This window comes from Microplitis mediator, chromosome 5 (genome assembly GCF_029852145.1).
Source record: "Microplitis mediator isolate UGA2020A chromosome 5, iyMicMedi2.1, whole genome shotgun sequence".
In the NCBI taxonomy this organism is placed as follows: Eukaryota; Metazoa; Arthropoda; class Insecta; order Hymenoptera; family Braconidae; genus Microplitis; species Microplitis mediator.
Window position 1 is genome coordinate 12426390 of NC_079973.1, and position 22551 is coordinate 12448940.

Genomic DNA, 22551 nt, shown 5'->3' on the forward strand with positions numbered 1-22551 from the left:
CTCCCCTACATTGCATAACGAGTGGATTAGATGAGTCTTTATAATACGGGAAGCACAATGTTTTTAACACGAGTCGTAGGTGCACACGCACGAGCGCTAGCGAGTCTTTAGTGTACCGGAGACGAGTGCAAAAAACATTGTGTTTGACGGATAAAGACTTAACCCACGTGCTATGCACTATACTTTATTCAACAATTGTCTGATTTTTGCGAATTATTATATCAGCAAAGTAAACCCTAAATCAGGTGGAGTTCTATATGATACTAGTTCTTGACTTCTCTCACCACTCATTTCTTATTTATTTTAATTAATAAAAAATAACCAACGTTTTCATACGTAGAAACTGACATCAAAGTTGTTAGATTGATTGTACTACTCATTCTGAATATATTTAGTGTCGAGATTATTTGCTTTAGTGATAATAGTAGAGTTCGTTTTTGAGAACGGTCGATAATGACTTTTGAGGAATGTGTTTATGGATTCAAATGCGGTTATTTATGACCTCATAAACACACGCTGTTGAGGAACATCAGACGCCATTTGCTTCTTGACGAATTATTAACCACCGATCGGTACACGGTCATTTAGGGTCTGCTATGCAGATATGATGTCGCGATAATCAGGCATGCGTTGGAAAAAAGAAATAATAATCAATTATTCAATGTGAGGAAAAAAATATTCAGTTCAAATAAGAAAAAATATTATTTTTTATTTTTTTCAAATTTAACATTATTTATCAGCTAATTATTATAATTACATGATTATAAATTATATAACTTTTTTTTATATAAATATGTAGAAAAGTTTAATACGGAGAAGGTTATCCAAAAATCCAGTCCCAATGATCCGGATAAATTATTATCATTTTTTGAATTAGGAGTAATTTATTATAATAGGCACTGAAATCAATAAAGAAAATAGAAACAATTATTGAATAAATAATTAAAGATATTAAAATGATAAAATTAAGATATTTGAGCATTTTATATACAACTATGATTCAGTTGTATTTTCCTTGAATTACACAAAAAAAAAAAATTCATAGAAAATTGTAATTAACGAATATTTTTGAAAAATTTTTACTGCCTCAAGTTGTTGTCTCAAGTTATGTTCTTTACATTTCAAAAAATTTTATTTGTTTAAAAAAGATATCTGAACATAACTTCCGTTTACTGTATAAGATAAGCTGCATCTTGGCGGATTCAAATTACAGTAATTTACCGCATTTTCCCGTAAAATACGATACTTCTACGGCAAATTCGCCGCAATTTGCAGTAATATACGATAATTTACGGTATTTTACAGTAAATTGCGGCAACGATACGGAAATGCAGCATTTTCACTGTAAGCCCCGTATGTTTCTTTGTTTTTGCAGTTTTTACAGTCCAATATTTCCCTTTACGGTTAAATAACGCAGGCCTGCCGCAATTACACGGTAAATTACCGTTCTCGTACTGAAAATTTACGGTAAAAATACCGCACCTTTGCTGTGAAATACCGCACTTTTGTCTGAAGATTCCGTATTTCTACCGTAGAACACCGTTTTATACCGTAAAACATCGTATTTTACCGTTTATTACGGTGTTTTGCTGTAAAATACTGTATTTCTTCCCTATACCGTAAATTACGGCAACTTACGTAAGTACGATCTGCCAAAGCAATTATTGAAATTTCGAGTTACTTTAAAAAACTATAAAATTTGATTGTATAAATATTATATTATTTAAATACTAAAATTTTAGTACCGTTATGATTAATTTTTTATTTTAAAAATTTACAATTAAGATTATAGAAGCGTTACGAAGCAGCTGAATATAATAAATAAAAAAATAACACTTGGACGCCAATGGGTAAGCCAATGAGTGCAAAGTGTCACCAACAAGCTATTCTATACATATGTGAATAAAAGGTAAAATCACCGTATAATTTGTATATATATATATATATATATATATATATATATATATATATATTTAAACACTACGTTTCTAGTCAAAACTTTACTGCGAGAAAATAAAACGATTTTTAATAAACCTATCCGTGATTTTGTAATGCGAATAAATTTATATGCCAAAATCGTAGATTAAAAAATTTATTTACCCGTAAAATTTTTATGCATTATTTTACAATTACTATAATTATTAATAATTGCGTATATGTCGATGTTATAAAATAATAATTGTCAAGAAGACTTTTTTTCGGAAAAGTTTCCAATAAATATATTTGAAAGTTTTATAACTTGAAGGTAAAATTTTGAGTATATAGAATCGAGAAATTTTGAAATCCATTTTTTTTTCCCAATTGAAATACTTTCTATTTGAATCAAATCCTGTTTTCTAAATTAAAAAGTATTCAAAATTACTGTTCAAAAATTGAATTCATAAAGTAAAAATTCGGGCGTCGTTGAAATAACAACGAACTTTTTTGACCCAAAGTATATACACTAATGCAAAAAATTAAAGGAGCAGAAAAATTTTATAAATTTTTTAGTGATTTTTGGAAGGCTGTAACTTGGTGAAAAAAAATCGTATCGAAAATTTAAAAAAAGCATTTTATAGCTTGAAATCTCTAGTTTAAGTGTATTTTTTTCAAAATTTTTTAAAAGCTCCGATTATTGCGCAAACATGAGAAATACCGCGAGCCAAAAAATTTCTAAATTTTTTTTTTTTTTCCGAAGAGCCCACGGACCGCGGAAAAATTCTTTCAACTAAACGAATGCATACATCGTTTAGCAAATTTATTCAGCTTCAATTTGGTTTTTTTTTTAACCCCGTAAGACGATTTGTCGCAGAGATATCAGCCTTCAAACAGAAAATGATCCTTTTGGCTTTGATCTTCGATATTTCAGGTACCAATGATCGCACAGAAAGTTGAAGGGCGGCGTTGAAAACTTGAATAAATTCCCTACAAGACCCTGTCATCATTTTTTGAAAAAAAAAATTTTTTTTATTTTTAACATCCATTAGAAGAAAGTACAAAAAAATGACTTTTTTTGGTTTTTTAGTAAATCAACCGCTACTCTGCAAATATCGATAAAAAAAATAATGTTGCCAGGGACTTTTTTAGCTTAATGTACCCCCAAGACCCCTGTAAATTTTTAAATTGATCCATGGAACCGTTTTTTGGGAATCATCGATCAAAGTTTAGCTAAACAATTAAAGGAGCAAGTTTTGTTCCTTTAATTGTGCAATCATAATCAATATGAAAAAATTTTTTTTTTTCGACTTTTCTCAAATTTTTGCGTTGGTAACTCAGCAAATGCAAGGAAATGACAAAAAAAATAAAAAATTTCCAAAAAATGTCAAAAAAAAATCGAAGAAAAAAAAAATTTGAAACTTGTTTTTTGTGTTCTAAATTTTTTTTTGACATTTTTTGGAAATTTTTTATTTTTTTTGTCATTTCCTTGCATTTGCTGAGTTACCAACGCAAAAATTTGAGAAAAGTCGAAAAAAAAAAATTTTTTCATATTGATTATGATTGCACAATTAAAGGAACAAAACTTGCTCCTTTAATTGTTTAGCTAAACTTTGATCGATGATTCCCAAAAAACGGTTCCATGGATCAATTTAAAAATTTACAGGGGTCTTGGGGGTACATTAAGCTAAAAAAGTCCCTGGCAACATTATTTTTTTTATCGATATTTGCAGAGTAGCGGTTGATTTACTAAAAAACCAAAAAAAGTCATTTTTTTGTACTTTCTTCTAATGGATGTTAAAAATAAAAAAAATTTTTTTTTTCAAAAAATGATGACAGGGTCTTGTAGGGAATTTATTCAAGTTTTCAACGCCGCCCTTCAACTTTCTGTGCGATCATTGGTACCTGAAATATCGAAGATCAAAGCCAAAAGGATCATTTTCTGTTTGAAGGCTGATATCTCTGCGACAAATCGTCTTACGGGGTTAAAAAAAAAACCAAATTGAAGCTGAATAAATTTGCTAAACGATGTATGCATTCGTTTAGTTGAAAGAATTTTTCCGCGGTCCGTGGGCTCTTCGGAAAAAAAAAAAAAATTTAGAAATTTTTTGGCTCGCGGTATTTCTCATGTTTGCGCAATAATCGGAGCTTTTAAAAAATTTTGAAAAAAATACACTTTAACTAGAGATTTCAAGCTATAAAATGCTTTTTTTAAATTTTCGATACGATTTTTTTTCACCAAGTTACAGCCTTCCAAAAATCACTAAAAAATTTATAAAATTTTTCTGCTCCTTTAATTTTTTGCATTAGTGTATATTTTTCGTCACCCACACGGAAAAAAATAACTAGGTGCCCGAGTCAAAAAACGAATTCGAATTCAAGTCTCAAAGTTCTCCATGAGGTTTTTGAGGATCAATTTAGAATTTTAAGATTGACAACAGTATATAAAGTTATCCTAGTTTAGTCCTCAAAGTAGTAGTTGCGACCCATTTTACCACTTTGAGGACTAAACTGGAATAACATAATCTGGATTAGAGCCTCAAAATACTCAAAACATAAAGGAATAATTTTATTCACATTTGAACCTCAAAAGTCTCATTCGACGTATTCTCTCCCTTCCCTTTTCTATCTAAAATTTTTGAAAGTCCGAAGTATAACTTTTCATTCGTTGAGGATTTTGAGGTCTTACTTATAATTTAAAATCTATAAATTATTCGCATTTAGACGTCATAGTTTTCATTGAGGATTTTGAGTACTAAAGTAGAGTTACTTTCCGGGCGGCAAATAAAACATCAAAGGAATTGAGGCTTTTGATGACTGAACTAGAATTGGTTTTTTGACTCGGGTGATGCAGTCTGAACCAGTCTAGGTAGGTCACCATGAAAAATTATGTTAGGGCAACATGATTTTTCATGGTGACTCACCTAGACTGGTTCATGTTGCACCACCTAGTTATTTTTTCTTCTTCATTGAAATTTATTTAACGTTAAAATAATTAAATTATTTCGTTGATTCAAATATTAATGAACTGACTCAACTCTTAATAATGTTAAATCAATCACGGAAAACTTATTGATTGAATATCAAAATAGGTAAGAATGAGGGCAACTTAGTTCTCACAAGAATGTCGATCATTGACAAGAAGCCATCATTCGAACGACGGTGATTCTTTCAGAACTTTTTTTAGTTTACTGTATCTAAATGCCCACCGGCATCCAACCAAGGACGGCATCACCTGCAACGCTAACTTTTTTTGATGCAGTAGTAGTTTCGAGTAAAAACGTAATAATATCGACGTATATATTTATGTGTGTAGATTTAAAAAAGTAAAAGGTATAAATAAAGCTATGTTAAGCAAATAAAAAACATTGCGAATGATGAGAACTCAAATACCTTAATTTAGTATGAAATATTTTTGCCAGAATGTGATAATTATTTGAGAACCAGATAAAGCACCACGACATCTAGAACTGAAAATATTACAAAATGTTCTAACTATGATAACACACAGGAAAAATTAAAGAAAACATATCGTGAGCCTAAATACAAATTATAAATAAATAAAACAAAACGACATCTATTTATTTGAGACTGTGATAGCCAAATGAACAAAAATTAAACTATATTTAGTAATCATTTATTTTATGCAAGCCCTGCCTCAGAAGTTCAATTTAAGAGTGTTGGATGGCGGTGGAGAAACCACGAATTCCTGATGCCTACACTATATCACTTTATTACTTCATCCGGTACTATAATAGAAAACATTATTGTATACCCTGGTGAAAATTTTTCGGACTTTTGTCCGAAAAAGTTTTTAGAACTCTAGAACTGAGTTTTTCAGACAGAAGTCCGAAAAATTTTTACCAGGGTGATCTATACTCTTATTCCACCAACTTACAAATATTATGGTCAGTTTTGTTTACATACATAATTTAAAGAATATGAAATTTCATTTATTCAACTCATGCGTGCTATTCACGTTTTATCATGCCTTACAATCCGAACCCTTTTACCGACTGGTGATAAATTATTTGTCAAAACGCAATAAGGATGTCTACTATTCCGGCCATTGTAACGTAATAAAAATAAACGTAACTGTCTTTCGGGATCTGACTGAATATTGGGTAATTACAACTCCCTATTGTTACTCATTGAGCAGCCAAAATTGTGATGCCGAATGTTTTTAACGTGGAGTTAAAACTTTGACTTATTGAATTTGAATTTCCGTTGAATTAAATCTACATCCCTATAATTTTGTCATATTATTAATATTATAAGTTTTTTTTCACCATATCAGTAAACCACTATTTAGACTTTGCTTTTTAAGCGATGAATAAAACGTAAATAGCGCACATGAGTTGAATAAAATTATGGGCGCAACATGTAGGTTAAGTCATAATCGGTCATGCTAATAAATCCTAACCTAAAAATAATTGTTTTTTTCGTAAATCACGCATTTTGACCGCGCAGACCTGCGCACATAAGACTCGAGAATTGGTATGGTGGGGAAGACAGGATTTGTTAACATTACTCGAGTCGAAATTTAAAACATATCTCCAGCGTCTCAGGCGTTTAAAACGTATCTCAAGCGTCTTAGGCGTTTGAAGCGTATTTTGAGCGTCTCAGACGTTGTAAGCGTGATTAAAACATTTCAGCTCAAAAACGTAATTAGTGCAATTTTGAGCGCTTAAGTATGGTATAAGCAGGAAGTTGCAGGCATGGCCTTTAGGGTCAACCGTTTTCCTAATTTTTTATCGAGTGGTCTATTATGCCCCATACATCACATATTGGCCCGAAATATCATAAAAACATCATAGAGGTCATAACTTGACGGAAAATGAAAAAAAAAAAAATTACCTAATACCCAGTACATGACCTTTTTAATTTTAATCGGAATTAAGAAAGTATTGAAAAGTTAAAAACACGCTCTTAACGCCTGAGAAGTCTTAAACGCGCTTTCAACGCCTGAGAAGCTTGAGATACGCTTTGAACGCCTGAGACGTTTGAGATACGTCTTAAACGCCTAAGATACGTTTTAAATTTCGACTCGGGTACGGAATGGTCTTGGATAGGAGTGTTAACATTACGGAGATTTTAATGTAGTTACGCCAATAACTATTACCAACTGACATAATGATGTATATTTATATGCTCGAGGTTACCAGTAAGGACTCGTGAAAACTTCTGTGTACCATATCTTAACCTCTACTAATTTTGTCAACAGTGCAATGTACGTGTGATATTAGTTATTAATTAATTTTCTCTCTAAACTGAACTTCTGAATCATGAATTGCATAAAATATCGTACGATATTTATCTGAAAAGTGACAAATTTGGCGTGGGTCTTTTTCATAATTCACCTCTGGTTGTGTTGTGTTACAAGAGAACTTGTGTTTTTACAGCGCAACCTGTCAGCTCATTTTGGAACCAACCTATGCCATAATCTGTTACTTATCCGACTTATGTCGTAAATAGTTATTTTTCATTATTTATGATGATATAACAATAAAACTCACCTATAATACATATTATAGCAACAACGGTTATTCCAATAATTATAACTCGGGATTTAATATTTTGTATCCATGCTCTACGTTGCGCTCTTTTAGCGGCATCAAAAAATTCATTACCAGCAAAACTTAATCGATCGCTAGCTAATTGTAAATCTTCCAATCTTTCTCCTCTTTCCAATACTTTTTGTACATTATCACGAATTACATCAGTCACTTCTCGTATTTGTATTTTAACGCTTAATGTATAAAACAAATAATCCATATTGTACATGTTTTCATAAATTTTAAACGTTTAAGTAAGAAAATATCAAAGAATATAAATACCTATCTATATTGCGGTGAACTTTAATATCATCGTCATCAGATATGCTGGAACGACTGTGAATAAAATAAGTTATTATTTTCATCTATCTCGAGCTTCAATATAATTCAAAATATATGATAAATTATATGGAATTATAAGAAGTCATATATGGAGCCATATACAAAATTTTGCGGAAATATTATATGATTTTATAATTTGCAACATATATATCGGTAATATATTTTTTTTACATGCTAACTTATAAATATTGCTTATAATATTTTATACTATACTTTAAGTTATATGATAAGGTATATGATTTAATTATATGACTGACATATAATATTTATACATGTAAATGTATAATTATATAAATATATGTTCATATATATTTGTGTAAATGTATGTAAATATATATTTATATGAATATATGTTTATATATTTTTGCACAAATATGAAACTAGAGATTTCAAGCTATACAATGTTTTTCTTTTAATCTCGATACGATTATTTTTCATGAAGTTACAGTCTTGCAAAAATCACTGAAAAATTTCTAAAATTTTTTTGTTCCTTTAATTTTTGGTATGAGTGTATTTTTTAAATTATTTATGTATAATAATATCGAAATTATTATAATATTGAAATTATAAGTTTATATATAAAACGAGAATATAATTCGAGATGTACTACATATGTATACAATTACATATATTATAAATTATATGGATTATAATAATATTGAAATTGTAAATTAATTTAAAAGATGAAACATATATTTTACGTTATAAATTAATATATAAAGCGGACATAATTTTTGATACAATATCACATGTATATAATCATATATATCATAAATGATATGGATTATTATAATATTAAACGTATGAATTATTATATATGATAAATCATATATTAATCAATATTAATAATTTTTCCGCCATATATGTTCAGTTATTTACCATATATTTTTTTATATATTATCTACAGTATATGGTTTTTTCATACGGGTAAATTCAGTCTCAAAACTTAATAGGATTATAACTGATGTTTTAAATAAGTTAATCACGAAGTATTGAATCTGAGATCAAATTTATAAATACTAAATTAACAAAAATTAATTTTTGCAAAATATTCGTTCGTACTCTAAGAACTTTATGGTTTGAAGATCTTGTAATTATATAGTGAAGTGTATAGAACAATTTTTATTTACAGATAAGATATAATTATCTTGCAACGATTTTACCTTTCTGATGAAAAAATTATTGCTTTGTTCAGAGAAGGTTGTAATACCAACTGTTCAATAAGTTAAATAGGGGAGGGTAGGGAAAGACGGCCCCCCTGAGCCGGTTATTACTTTTTGTGGCTTTCAACCGTCAAATCAGTTTACTTTGTCCTATCTCGAAGATATTCATGAACATTTCGTCGAAACTTAAAAAAAAAAAACATTTCTGGGGCATAACGGACCCCTCAAAAAATGAGAAACAAATGTGTTCTTTTTTTTTGGTTTTGTAAAATTGTTTTCGACGTTAAAAATGTACTTCTTTTACTCGACCACTATATTTACTTTTGAATTACTAAAAAAAATTTTAATAATCACATGTAGTAAATTTTTTCCCCACTGTTACTAAAAAAAAATTGATTGCAATGATTTTTTTACAACTATTGCAATACCATTGAATTTGAATTTAAAATTGCCGCCGAAATAAATGAGAAATCACCTGGATTTAGAAAAAATAAAATTAAGTATAAAACACAGAAAAAATGGTTCAAAAGTTAAAACTGATGATTGAAAATGTTTATGTATTGCAATGGACTTTATTCGAAAATTGCTAAAGACATACTTTTAAATAATAAAATAGTAGGGAAGTTGAAAGATAATTCTAATAACTACGATAAAGATTCAATAGAATCAGATTATCATGTATAAGTTATATAAACACATAAAGTTACATAAACTTTATTGGCGAAAATTTCAAACAGCCATAACTTCTGAACTATAATCAACCGATTTAGCCCACCTTCGAACTTGATCAAAATAATCTTCCATAGAATAAGCGTGGAAAATTTTATCAGGATCCGATGAAAATTGTAGGCGCTATCATGATGACGAGACTAGTTATAATTATAAGGCATACACTTACGTTTGAAACATCGTAAGTAATAAAAGAAATACTTCTAAAATATAAAATAGTGGTGAAATTTACAGATTATTTTGTTTTTAATAAAATAAAACTAACGGAAATCGATTATCATGTGAAATGCATATGGATGAAAACCATATTCGGTAAATTACTTGATTTTATTGAAACTTTTAAGGCTATCAAATTATTAAACAAGCTTTGAGATACTTTTTACAGAAACTGAGTACGAGTTTTAGTTTTAAAGTTATATGAACTTTAACGGTGAAATACTGATTTTTTTTTTTAAATCGTAAAAATTTCGGACAGCCATAACTTCTGAACTAATCGACCGATTAAGCCTATCTTCAAACTTGATCGAAGTAGATAATCGCCCATAGAATGTATGGGAAATTTTCTCAGGTTCCAACACGAGTTGTAGGCGCTATTGCGATGACAAGACTGTTTATATTACGTAAATATATGTCGGAGGCTCAAGGTCAATATTGAGGCTTAATCAGATCTTAAGCTAGCCATGCGCAGCTATTTTCACCTATAGTCTTCCTTCAGAATTGAGTTATAATCTGGCATACATTTTTTTGTGTAAGACTTGCACTAGACTTGCTGTTGAAATTTAGCCACAAGTATCTGCTGCAAGACACATAGATAGGAAAAGACACAAACGTCGATCGAACTTGAGACCAGGCTTGCTTAAGCTTTGAACAAGAATATTACATGAGTAAGAGTCGATTTTCAAAAAAGATTTTTTGTTATTAATTTGCTTGTATTGTGGATAATGTTCGTTTAAGAGTTCAAGTCAGTGACCTCCTGGTTTGAAAACGTAAAAATTTTTTTCCGCCCTCGCAAACCTCCATAGATTCGATTTTCTGCAAAAAAATATAGCCGCTTTCGACTTGTTTGTATTGTAATTAATATTAATTCTAAATTTCGATTTTGTGAGTCCTTTGATTTAAAAATGTGAAATTTTCATTTCCTACGCTTCCCATAAATCTCCGTAAGATCCGAAAGAGTAATAAAAACGAACCGTTGCCATACCAATTTTAGCTAGGGATTCACTGTTGCCAAAGTAACCATTGTTACGGACCAGAGTGACCTATTCGAACGAAACTATCAACATAATTTCGATTGAGCTTAGCTTGCCTTCGGCGATCTCGCTCAATCACCCTCAAATTCAGACAGTTATTTATTCATTCAAAAAATTGGCTTTTAAGTTCAAATTTTTTTGTTGTTTCAATCAAACACAGAATGTAAGCTTGATGCAAGAAAAAATTTAGGTAGAGCGTCAGTTTCTTGGTTTAAGTAAGCCTTTTCTCTGCGTAATGTCGCAATTTCTGGTTTTTCGGATGATTTTAAATTATTTAAAATGATTTGAACTCTTGAATCCATTTAAATTAAATTCAATGAGAAAGTAATCTCACAATTTCTGGTGCCTCGGACAGTTTAAAATTATTCCAAATAATTTCAAATTATCTGAGAAGCTAAAGATATACGATATCATGTTCTTATTCAATTCAATTAAAAATGATTCCAAAATTAAAATTATTCCAAATAACTTCAAATTATAATTTTTCAATTTGAAATAATTCGAAGTTGACAATTTTAAATTATTGTTAATTATTTCAATTTATAAATTGATGATAGGATACAATATGAAATAATTTAGATTTCGCAAATCATTTCAAATTAGATGTTTTAATCAGGGTACTAATTATATTTGATAAATTATTTTCTACTAACTGGCATTTAATTAAGTAATTAATATTTAATAAACCGTAGCATTAGCCAAATTTTTTCGAAATATCTTTTGTCTTTTAGATATTGATGGAAACAAAAGTAAATGAGAATTCATAATGTAATCGTATGTTGTAATATATTTAACTAAAAAGTAACGGTAATTATCTATTGAAATATTTAGATACATTTAATTTATTTCACAGATAACAATGACTATTACTGATGAACCTGAAAAAATTTTACTATTTACTTTCAGTACTGATCACTAAAATATGGGCATTTGAAAATCCGAAAATAAATAGATCCAATCGTTATCTCATTATCGGCCCAGACTCAAAATGAGCGGAATAAGTGACAATTTTATAGAAAAACTTTTCAAGAAAATCGATTAGTACGTTATAACGGGTGTTCTTCATTGGCCCGTGTCGACTAGCTCCGAGCTCATGTCACAATAATTAATAATTATGAATAAATAAATAAATATAAAATTTTATCGAAATAGTTTAAATGATTAAAATTGTTGGGTGTATACTCCTTCATCCTGTAAACGCGACACGTCACCTGAAATACTTAATAAAATGGAAAAGGACTCTAATGATTGCTCTGGATTGATGAAACAGATGTATTTATATTCAAACACATTGCCAAATATTTTTATTAAACAAAGACCCAAATATATCTTTCGGTTCCATACATTGTATATGCGGCATTCCACGTCAAATCAACCCCTTTCGATTTGGCTGAAATTTTTTTTCCTTTTCGAGCCCATTAATATCATTTTTTACGAAATTGTCAAATTTTTTTACCCAACCCAAAACCCTAGTGGCAATATTGATCAATTCTGGAGCAAATCTTGAACAAGTCAAGGAGAATACAGCGAAATATTATATCTATATATACTGTGATTTCAAGATCTTGACTTACATAGCTATTAGGGAAATAGTTATGAGTTTTCCCTCATTAAAAATTCCGATTGAAACCGCTGAATTCCGATTAAAATCCGATAGACTTTCAATCGTAATTCATTGGTTTCAATCGGAGTTTTTAATCAGGACTTAAAAAAAAGGCTTTAATTATTTCGAATAGCTATGACTTCGTCAAAAATTGACTAATTGGGACGTTTTTTCTTTCGAAATTTTTAGCTTTGAATGTAATTTCCGAAAAAAGGTACGAAAAAATTCTAAGAAATTAAAATCTATAGAATTTTTCATTTTTTTGAGAAGAATCGCATTTTTATCGAAGCCCGACGTTTTCGATTTATTTTTGTCTCAAAAAATGCTTCGTTCAATTCTGAAAAGAATGTCGCCTAGCCCGGAATGCAGTCAGAGAAAAAAATTTAGTAAAATCAACTATTTTGAGCACAACAAATCAGTTTGATACTTAGGACTTGGTTCAGGTAGTTGTTTCAACTATTTACAAGTAATATAGACTACAAAAATTTTGTGGTGGCAACTACACGGAAAGAAATTTTCTTTAAAAGTTACTGTTCAATTCACTGTAATCTTGAGACATAATGCGGCGCTTTTATTTAGTGCCATTTCTGAAATAAAAATTACGAAAAAATTTATTTATTTTGTGGTAGACTTGATAAAATTTACCGAAAACCGAATAAAATTTACAGTAGACTACGGTAAAATTTGTTGGAAAAAAGTTAAAAATTATCTCACTTACCAACAAATGATTACGTCGCGACATTCGTCCCACGATTATCGTGAATATAACGGTAATTTTTAAAGAAAATTTCTTTCAGTGTAGCTCTGATACTAGCTCTAGTAACTCTATAGTTTCTCTCATTGTTCCTATGCTTATGTTGTGCAAATAAAAAAAAGTTTCTTAGTCTTTAGTACTGATCTTTCATAGCAAATATAACTACCCGATGAAAAAAGATTTTATACAATTGTATAAAATTATATACAAAAAATGGCCCGATCCAATTGTATACAACTGTATAGAAATTGTATACAATTCTATACAAATTGTATACAAGTCTATATAATTATATACAATTTTATACAAATTATATACAATTCTATATAATTGTAATAATAGAATTGTATAGAATTGTATACAATTTCTATACAAATTGTATACAATTTGATCGGGCCATTTTTTCTATCCAATTATATATAGCCTATATATAATTATATATAGTCTATATATAATTATATTCAGTCTATATATAATTGTATAAAATCTTTTTTCATCGGATATACAAGTATAGTTAGATTACGTAATCTGTTTAGTTATCGGAACTATTTTTTTTGTTCTGGTAGCATTCAAGTCCTCTTAAAATGATAATAAAAACTGATAAATTTATTTTTTAAGTCTTTTGAAATTTAGAGTTTATACCAGCGGTTTATGAACACAATCGAGTATTTTATATAAAATAGAATCCTTCAAAAATTTTAAAGTTTCTTATAAATAACGCTAGAAAAATATTAAATTTTACACCGGAAAAAAAAAAACGCTTCTCAGAAAACATTATTTAAGTATTACAGTATGTTGAAATTGTTAATGATTATTAAATTTATACTTTAAATATCTTTAGTATAACCTTCCACCTATTATATACTAAAATCTAAACATTTAGTTTTTGTTAAAAACTTTCAGAACCTAAAATTTTTCAAAGTATTTTATAACACTCATACTTAGGTACTGCATCTATTAGTCATACAACGTCTGAAAATTTTAACAAAGATCTTTTCGTAATAGGGTTCTTTTTTTTTATTACTCTATGTACCTCTCAATACTCGACTTTCTAGTTTTCACGTATCGTTTTTATCTTTTTCTAGTTTGTTTGTTTTGACTTTTAAAACTCACTAGAATTTCCTGATACCTAAAACATTTCTAGCAAAGATCAGTTTAATTAAGGTGCTTAGATGTATGAATGCTTCAAATTGCTATAGCCAAATCTATAGTTTTTGCTATTCATCCAATTTTTGTGAAGTATACCCATAATTCTGATTAGAAAAAAAAACAATTCGAAACGATTTGCAATGTTAAATGCCCACCCTGATTAAAGATACTCATTGAGAAGTATTGAAAATTATTTAAATTCTTTTCAATCCATACGGAGATTTTGAAAAATATTGAATAGAATTGAAATTTCGATCATTTGAATACTTTCTACTTCTTATAATGGAATTCAAAATTATTGAAAATAATTCAATCTTTCATCATTTTAGAAAAAGATTCAGAAAGATTCGAAAATGTGAATTCATTTAAATTTATTTCAATTCAAATCATAACTCGAAATATGGAACTATTTTAGTATTGAGAAAGATTCAGAAAAATTTAAAATTTTCAATTTCTTTCAATTCTTTTCAATCCTATACTCGATCTAAAATATGGAACTATTTTGGTTTTGAGAAGGATTCAGAAAGATTGGAAAATGTCAATTCATTTTAATTCAAGTCATAATTGGAAATATGGAACTATTTTGGTATTGAGGGAAATTCAGAAAGATTAAAAACTGTCGATTCATTTGAATTTTCTCCAATCCCACACGTGACCCGAAATGTGAAATTATTTTGTTATTGAGAAGTATTCAGAAAGATTGAAAATGTCAATTCATTTGAATCTTTTTCAATCCAACTCTTAACCCGAAATATGGAACTATTTTGGTATTGAGGAAGATTCAGAAAGATTTAAAATGTCAATTCATTTGAATCTTTTTCAATCCAACTCTTAACCCGAAATATGGAACTATTTTGGTATTGAGGAAGATTCAGAAAGATTTAAAACTGTCAATTCATTCGAACTTTCTTCAATGCTACTCGTAGCCCTAAAATTCGAAACTTTTTTGTTATTGACGAGGATTCAGAAAGATTAAAAATATCAATTTATTCGAATCTTTTTCAATTCTTTGGAAGTTTAGAAATTCTTATATTATTTTTAGATTCAATATAATTGAAAAGTATTTATTTTATATCCAAATGAAAACCTTGTGGAATGGGATTTATTCAAAAGTATTCAATTCTAATTTTTTTCAATACTTTTCAATAGGTATTTTTAATCAGGGCATAAGAAGGGCGACTGATAACTATTCAAAGTATTCAAAAGCATTAAAAAGTATTTAAAAAATTTTTTTTCTGATCGTTTCTTTTAAGAAAAGAAATTTAAAGCCCATAGGCCGACTTTCCTTCTTTTTTTTTTATCGATTAAAAAAAGTTTTTCCCAGCTGAGCTTATTTCACAAAACATCACTCTAGACTTTTTGGCCAATAAAATCCATATGGTTTATTGATGAATCGAATGATCCTGAAGTTAGCAGACAGTTAAAAATTTTTGAATTTTTTTTTTAACGACTTAATTTAAAAAAAAAATAAAAATAAAAATATGCACATGTAGAAAATTTAATAAACTATAAGTGCAATTTTTTCAAATATTTTTTTTTTTATAATTTATTGTGTAAAAAAAAATCCAAAAATTATTGGACGTCGGCTAACTTCAGTATCATTGAATCTAATCTATATGGGCGCCAATGAGTTAAAATTTTTTTTCATTAGAACATACCTGAAAATCATATCTTCATCGGGTTCACTATCATGTTCCAAAAGAGTTTCCTATAAATAAATAAATAAAATTATAATTTATTATTTTGTATTAATTAGAATTCATAATTTAATAAAAAAAAATTCATCAGTAAATTACCCGTTCATCAGCATGAGCATTTCGGAAATCAGTGCCATTAACATTGTTTTTATTTAAAGATGCCATTAGTGTATATTCTATTATCGCTTTACACAATTAAAAAAATTCAATTATCAAAACTTACTTCTTAATACATTAGTAAATTAAAAAATTTTTTTTATATTATAAATTAATATGGTTGTAAACTTAATTAAATTTTAAAATAAGAACTCAAGTATTTACAATAATTAAGTATTATTGCAAATATAGATGTAAAACTTTTAGGTTATCTATGGAAAATAAATAATAATCTATTAAAGATTTTAGTACAGAAACAAGCTGTGAGTTTTGTAAACATTACGGCAGATTATAGATTATAATTACGTGACAACAACAATAATTATAATGGAACCATATTTATATGACGTTTTCTACTCTCTCATGAATTACACTGAAGATTAATTTATTTGTACTTTAAGATGATAGAGAGCGTTACTAGAGCATACTACATTTGGGATATTTTCTGCTAATAAAAATGAATGCGATGATAACTTGAGTCGATAATGTTAATTTGCGGGTTTCTCCCTGATAGGCGTGAGGCTACGCTGACTGCAAATTGACGTCAAACGGAAGTTTCATATTTCCGTAAATCGATACCCTGATGGTGACACTTTAAATGTAACTACTCAACATGTTCTGCAGTGAAACACTTTCAGCTGACTTAACGACAAGTTTCTGGCAAGCCTTGGCTGGATAATACTTGCGTGCAAGTTGATGCAAATCAACTGCCGTCGCCTGAATGTAATTTGACATAAAAACTTGCCGTCAATTTGAAGTGAAACTTTCAATCAACTTAACGTCATTGTCTGACAGTAACACTTGTAGTCAAATTGAATTCAAGTTACAGACAATTTACTATCAACTCTAAGGTAACTGCTTGCTCTCCAACACTTCCCTGATAGCGTAGTTGGAGAGAAACTGACGTGAAACTACAGCCGCACCTGGACACCACCGCAAAAGTTGATACTTCCAAAGTTGATCGACACTTTCTAAGAAAGTTAGCGGCAAAAGTTAGAAATTCAATAAGTTGACGGTAAATTGCCTCGCATTTTCTCAAGAAACCTGCATTCCAGTTGCGGCTCCATACTGGTGTCAACTTTCTCAGAAAGTGGTGGTAACTTGTAGCCAAAAGTTGCAAATGCTGAAGTTGTCGACAGCTTGTCGTCAAGTTGGTCGCAAACTAATGAATACTAACTTTTTGACGAGCAACTCGTGCAATCAGAGTTTCTTTAAATTAGCTTCAGGATAAGGTAGTAGCTTACCATGATAGCCATACCTTACTCAGTAAGGTCTGCAGAGCAACACTTTCGGCTAACTTAACGAGAAAGTTTCTGGCAAACCTTGGCTGGATACTACTTTCCTTTAAGTTGGCTTCAGAATACGGCAGTAGCTTGAATGTAACTTGACAGAAAAACTTGCCGTCAATTTGAAGTGAAACTTTCAATCAACTTAACGTCATTGTCTGACAGTAACACTTGTAGTCAAATTGAATTCAAGTAACAGGCAATTTACTATCAACTCTAAGGTAACCTGCTTGCTCTTCAATACTTTCCTTTAAGTTACCTTTAAAATACGGCAGTAGCTTGTAGTTAACTTACGGTTAAGGTGGCTATCAGGGACCAAGGTTGAAGTTAACTTGTAGTTAAGGTGGCCATAAGGGTTAATGACTGTTTGTTGAGCTCCACTGGCTATTTGGGTGCTCTTTTTTATCATTTACAACGATAACTTACCGGTGGATGACTGTTGCATAACATACTCTGATGGCAAGTTGCTCGTCACAAATTTGGTATTCATTAGTTTGCGACCAACAAAAAAGAAAAAATGTTAATTAGCAAATGCGCTTTTTGGCAATAAAAATTTTTTTTTAAGAAATGATTTTTTTCTCAAAAATCATTATCTCCCGATGAAAAAAGATTTTATACAATTGTATAAAATTATATACAAAAAATGGCCCGATCCAATTGTATACAACTGTATAGAAATTGTATACAATTCTATATAACTATATACAATTCTATATAATTATATACGATTCTATATCATTGCAGTATATAGAATTGTATATAATTATATAGAATTATATACAAATTGTGTACAATTGGATCGGGCTTTTTTTTTTATTCAATTATATATAGTCTGTACATAATTATATATAGTCTGTATACAATTATATAGTCTATATATAATTGATATATAATTTTATACAATTGTATAAAATCTTTATTCATCGGGTCTCATTAAGCATTGTATTTAAAAAAAAATTTTTCTAATCTTACACTGTGAAAAATTCGCGGAGTGAATGCTGATTAAATCCGGAGTGAATGCGGAGTGAATGAATTTTTAATTATTCACGCCCCTCGGAGCGAAATTCACTCCGCAGGAGAGTTTTTGCGGAGTAGATTTTTATTTATTTAATCCCTCCGGAGTGTGATTCACTCCGGAGCAGATTTTTGAAAATATTATTAATAACCCAGACAGCATTCAAGTCAGAATGACTGCTTTACGACGTATTTTTGAAGGAGTCTTCAAGAAGTCTTATAATGACTTCTTAAAGGTGTCATTTTTAAGAACTCTAAATTAAGAGTTCTTGAAGACTTCATAAATAAGACGTCAGTTTTGTGACGTCTAAATGTATTCTTTTTTTAACTTTTTTGAAGTCAAAATGAAGTCAAAATTAGGAACTCCTTAAGACGTCATGGTAAGTTCATTCTGAAGTCTTATTTGCGGAGTCAGAAAAAAGAACTCTTTGAGAACTCTTTGAGAACTTTTAAAGATGTCTTACTGAGTTCGCTAGGTGGCGCATTCGACATCTTGAGAACTTCTTAAAGACTTCTTTAACGTGTTTTTAAGACGTCCAAATCATAAATAGGAACTCATTCAGAACTCATCAAGACGTCATTTTGCTATCTGGGAACAAATTGCTCCACTCAATAAAATCGAAGTAAAAACTCGCGTATTACATTATTGATCAGCTGATACGCACACACATCCGCACACATATTTAGACACACACGCGCACTCGCACACACACGCACATATTTGTACACACACGCCCACATTTGCACACACGCGCACATTTGCACACACGCGCACATTTGCACACACGCACAAATTTTCACACACGCACACATTTGGACACACGCTCAAATTTGCACACACGCACACATTGCACACATTGGTATACACGCGGACACACACGCAGATATTTGCACACATCCGAACACACACACACACACACACACACACACACACACACATTGTTTCGCAGTTTAATATAAATTAATATAAATTTATTAAAGTATTAAAACTCCGGACCGGAGTGAATTGGGAGTGGAATAAAATCTGCGTCACTCCGAGATCACTCCGCTAAAAAAAACTCCCAATTCACTCTGCATGCGAAGTGATTTTTTTCAAAACTCCGGAACTCCGAGTGACGGAGTGAATGCGGAGTGAATTCGGATTTAATTTCACTCCAAATTCACTCCGGATTCACTCCGGATTTTTTACAGTGTAGCGGCTGTCTAAATAAATTTTCTCTAATTCAATTTTTACTCGTAGGTTATGATAAAAAGTTAATGATTCAATTTATAAAATTTATATTGAATTACAATAAAAATTACAATTACTAGACTGAAATTTTCATAAAAAATCTAAAAACCATTTAATTGCCTTAGAATATTGCTTAAAATAAATATTTTGAAAAATAATAAAAAAAAAAAATTACTCTTATTGTGTGTTGAAAATGAAAAGATACAAATTTTTTTTAATTTAAAAATAAATATTAAGTTATAGAGAGATACAGAGATCGTCTTTTCTTCCAAGCCTATGTTTGTATGCGTAATATGTAAGTTGTCGCGAGCAAAATAAAAGACATTTAATTTAAGCCGATATTAACCGAAGATTAACGGAGGCTACTGAAATATTACTCTGCAGTTTAGAGTAAAAATTACTTCCATAGATAAGAAAAGTTATTCGAGTTATAGGCAGTTTTTCATCAAAAAGTTAATGGGTTTAAAAGGATGGTAAATTGGGGAGTAAAAATTAATCGCATGGAGTAAAAATTAATAGATTAAGATGAGATATTCACAATAATCGATTAAATATAAGACTTTTAAAAAATTACTCAGTAGTAGAGTAAAACATAGTCTAGCAACGTTAATATTTAAACAAAAAATATTAAATTTAAAACAAAAAATACCAATTTTTTGCAACGGCCCAGAATTACTCAAAATAACAGAGTAATTTATATCAACAAATTATTTCCGTGTACTTATCTATTCAAATCCATTAAACGCAATTAAATATTTGCATTTCTCTCAATTCAATCAATAATTTTTATCAGGGTTATCTTATCTTCGAGCTTGCATGCATGATGATTTTATCAAAGACATCAAATGTATCGACGCCTGAAAAATAAAATTTTGACTCTTCCATTTTTTCACAAACTTCTTTCATAACTATATAATTAAGTTTAGAGAAATATTTGAGAAAATATCTCAAAGAAAAGTAAAAAATTGATAGCCAATGTATGCATTCGTTTTGCTAAAAAAAATTCTTCAGTCTTTCACATTCCATGAAAATATTTAGAAAATTATTCCGTTTTCTTAATTTCATGAATGTATAATAAATATACATAGAAAAAAACAGTAAATAAGGAAGAAAAAGAAAAATAAAGTAAATAATGAAAAAGCCAAAAAAAAAAAAATAAGAGTAAAATAGTCAAATAAAAAAAACCGTCCATAAAGCACCCTCAGCGCTTTCGCGCCTGAGGTGTGCAAAACTGTGATGATCGTTCGTCGGGAATTTGATTAATATTGGATTATATTTGATAAAATGTATATTGAATGAAAATATGAAAAATTAGATAATTGAAAAATCAGTACGCGCATTACTTCAAGTTTTTATTATTTTAATAAATTAATTAATTTATATAAATTAAAAAATTGTCTCATATCTTATTTTGATCATATCTGAAAAATTGATTCTTTTAAAATACCATTTTCATGAGCGTAAGTGTAGGAGACATCAGACAAATTTAAAATTATTAATGAATAGAATAATTAATTGATAAAATCAAATTAAAAAAAAAAAATGTGCATTTAAAAAATTTTGAAATTAATAGGTGAATTTTTTATAAATATTGCACGTCTCGAAAGCGAAGCGGCGAGGTTGTGCTTTATAACGGACTTGTCAAGGTCACTTGACTTTTCCTCATTAAACTGCCCTGTGGAAAAGGTCTTATAAAATCTCATAAAAAAAATTGGCTATGAGAAAACGATCAGTATTTGTCCACGAAAAATCTCAAAAATTCTTATACAATTATTTTCTCATACATGGTGCATCAAAAAAAAATTTTTTTTAAAATTCTCATATAAATCATCAGAATCTATAAGAAACAGAAGCTGTAATATTGTGATTATAAGTATTTATAAGTTTTCGAAAAATGTAAAGTTTACAATTGAGTAGATTTTGGAAATGAATAAGATTGTATGAGACGATTTCTGAAGTAATCATACAATATTTGATACTGATTAATCAATGTGATTACAGTAATTTTCCATATAGTAACGAAAAAATTTATGAGATTGATTAAGGTTTATATCCCTGATTAAAAAAAGTGATTTGAAACGATTCGAAATAAAAAATTTTAAATACTTTTTAATGCTTTTGAATACCTTGAATACTTTTGAATCCCTCTTCTTATGGGCATTTAACATTGCAAATCGTTTTAAATCGCTTTTTTTAATCAGGGATGCTTACTTATTGAATTTTTTAGCATGAATTCAAAAAGTATTTATTATGTATACTCAAGAATATTTTTATGAGTATTTATGCCGAAAATCCTTAGCAATCTATTCACGAAAAATCTATGAAATTGAGTCAGTTTATTTATTTATCAAAAATTACTCAAGTAATATTAAATATTAAAGTCATGATGTATTATAGGATATACTATAAGGTACTTGTTGGTCTGTCAAATGACAGAGGATTACTCGAATAAAATCGTATTGAAATTTGGAATATAACACTTCTGAAATAAATGTCTTACCAGGGACACTACATGTCGTAGGCGCGATCTCGGGGCGAGCACCGAACTACTCCCGCTGCTGCTGCTTAGCACCGGTGACTTTCCCCTTCTCCATATCGATCTTTTCTCCCAAAAAATTTTTTCTCTTAGCTTAAGCAACTTTTGTTATTTTGGTCGGAGAATACAAAAATACTTGCGTAAAAAGAATAGTACTTGTTCCGAGAAATTT

General features: G+C 29.4%; 1 protein-coding gene across 2 annotated transcripts; it reads right to left on the reverse strand.

Moving 5' to 3' along the window:
* Positions 1–724: 724 nt before the first annotated feature.
* LOC130669184 (uncharacterized) lies at positions 725–16687 on the reverse strand. Of its 2 annotated transcripts, XM_057471950.1 has the most exons (6): positions 16256–16687; positions 16118–16167; positions 7752–7805; positions 7431–7663; positions 5308–5384; positions 775–899 (listed from the first exon to the last, which is right to left on the reverse strand). In XM_057471950.1, the coding sequence occupies exons 1-5, from the start codon at positions 16319–16321 to the stop codon at positions 5347–5349; spliced, it is 441 nt and encodes a 146-aa protein (XP_057327933.1). In that variant the 5' UTR covers positions 16322–16687; the 3' UTR covers positions 775–899; positions 5308–5346. The 2 variants fall into 2 exon arrangements, with proteins under 2 accessions (XP_057327934.1, XP_057327933.1); XM_057471951.1 differs by lacking the exon at positions 5308–5384 and having other exon boundaries at positions 725–899.
* Positions 16688–22551: the final 5864 nt, after the last annotated feature.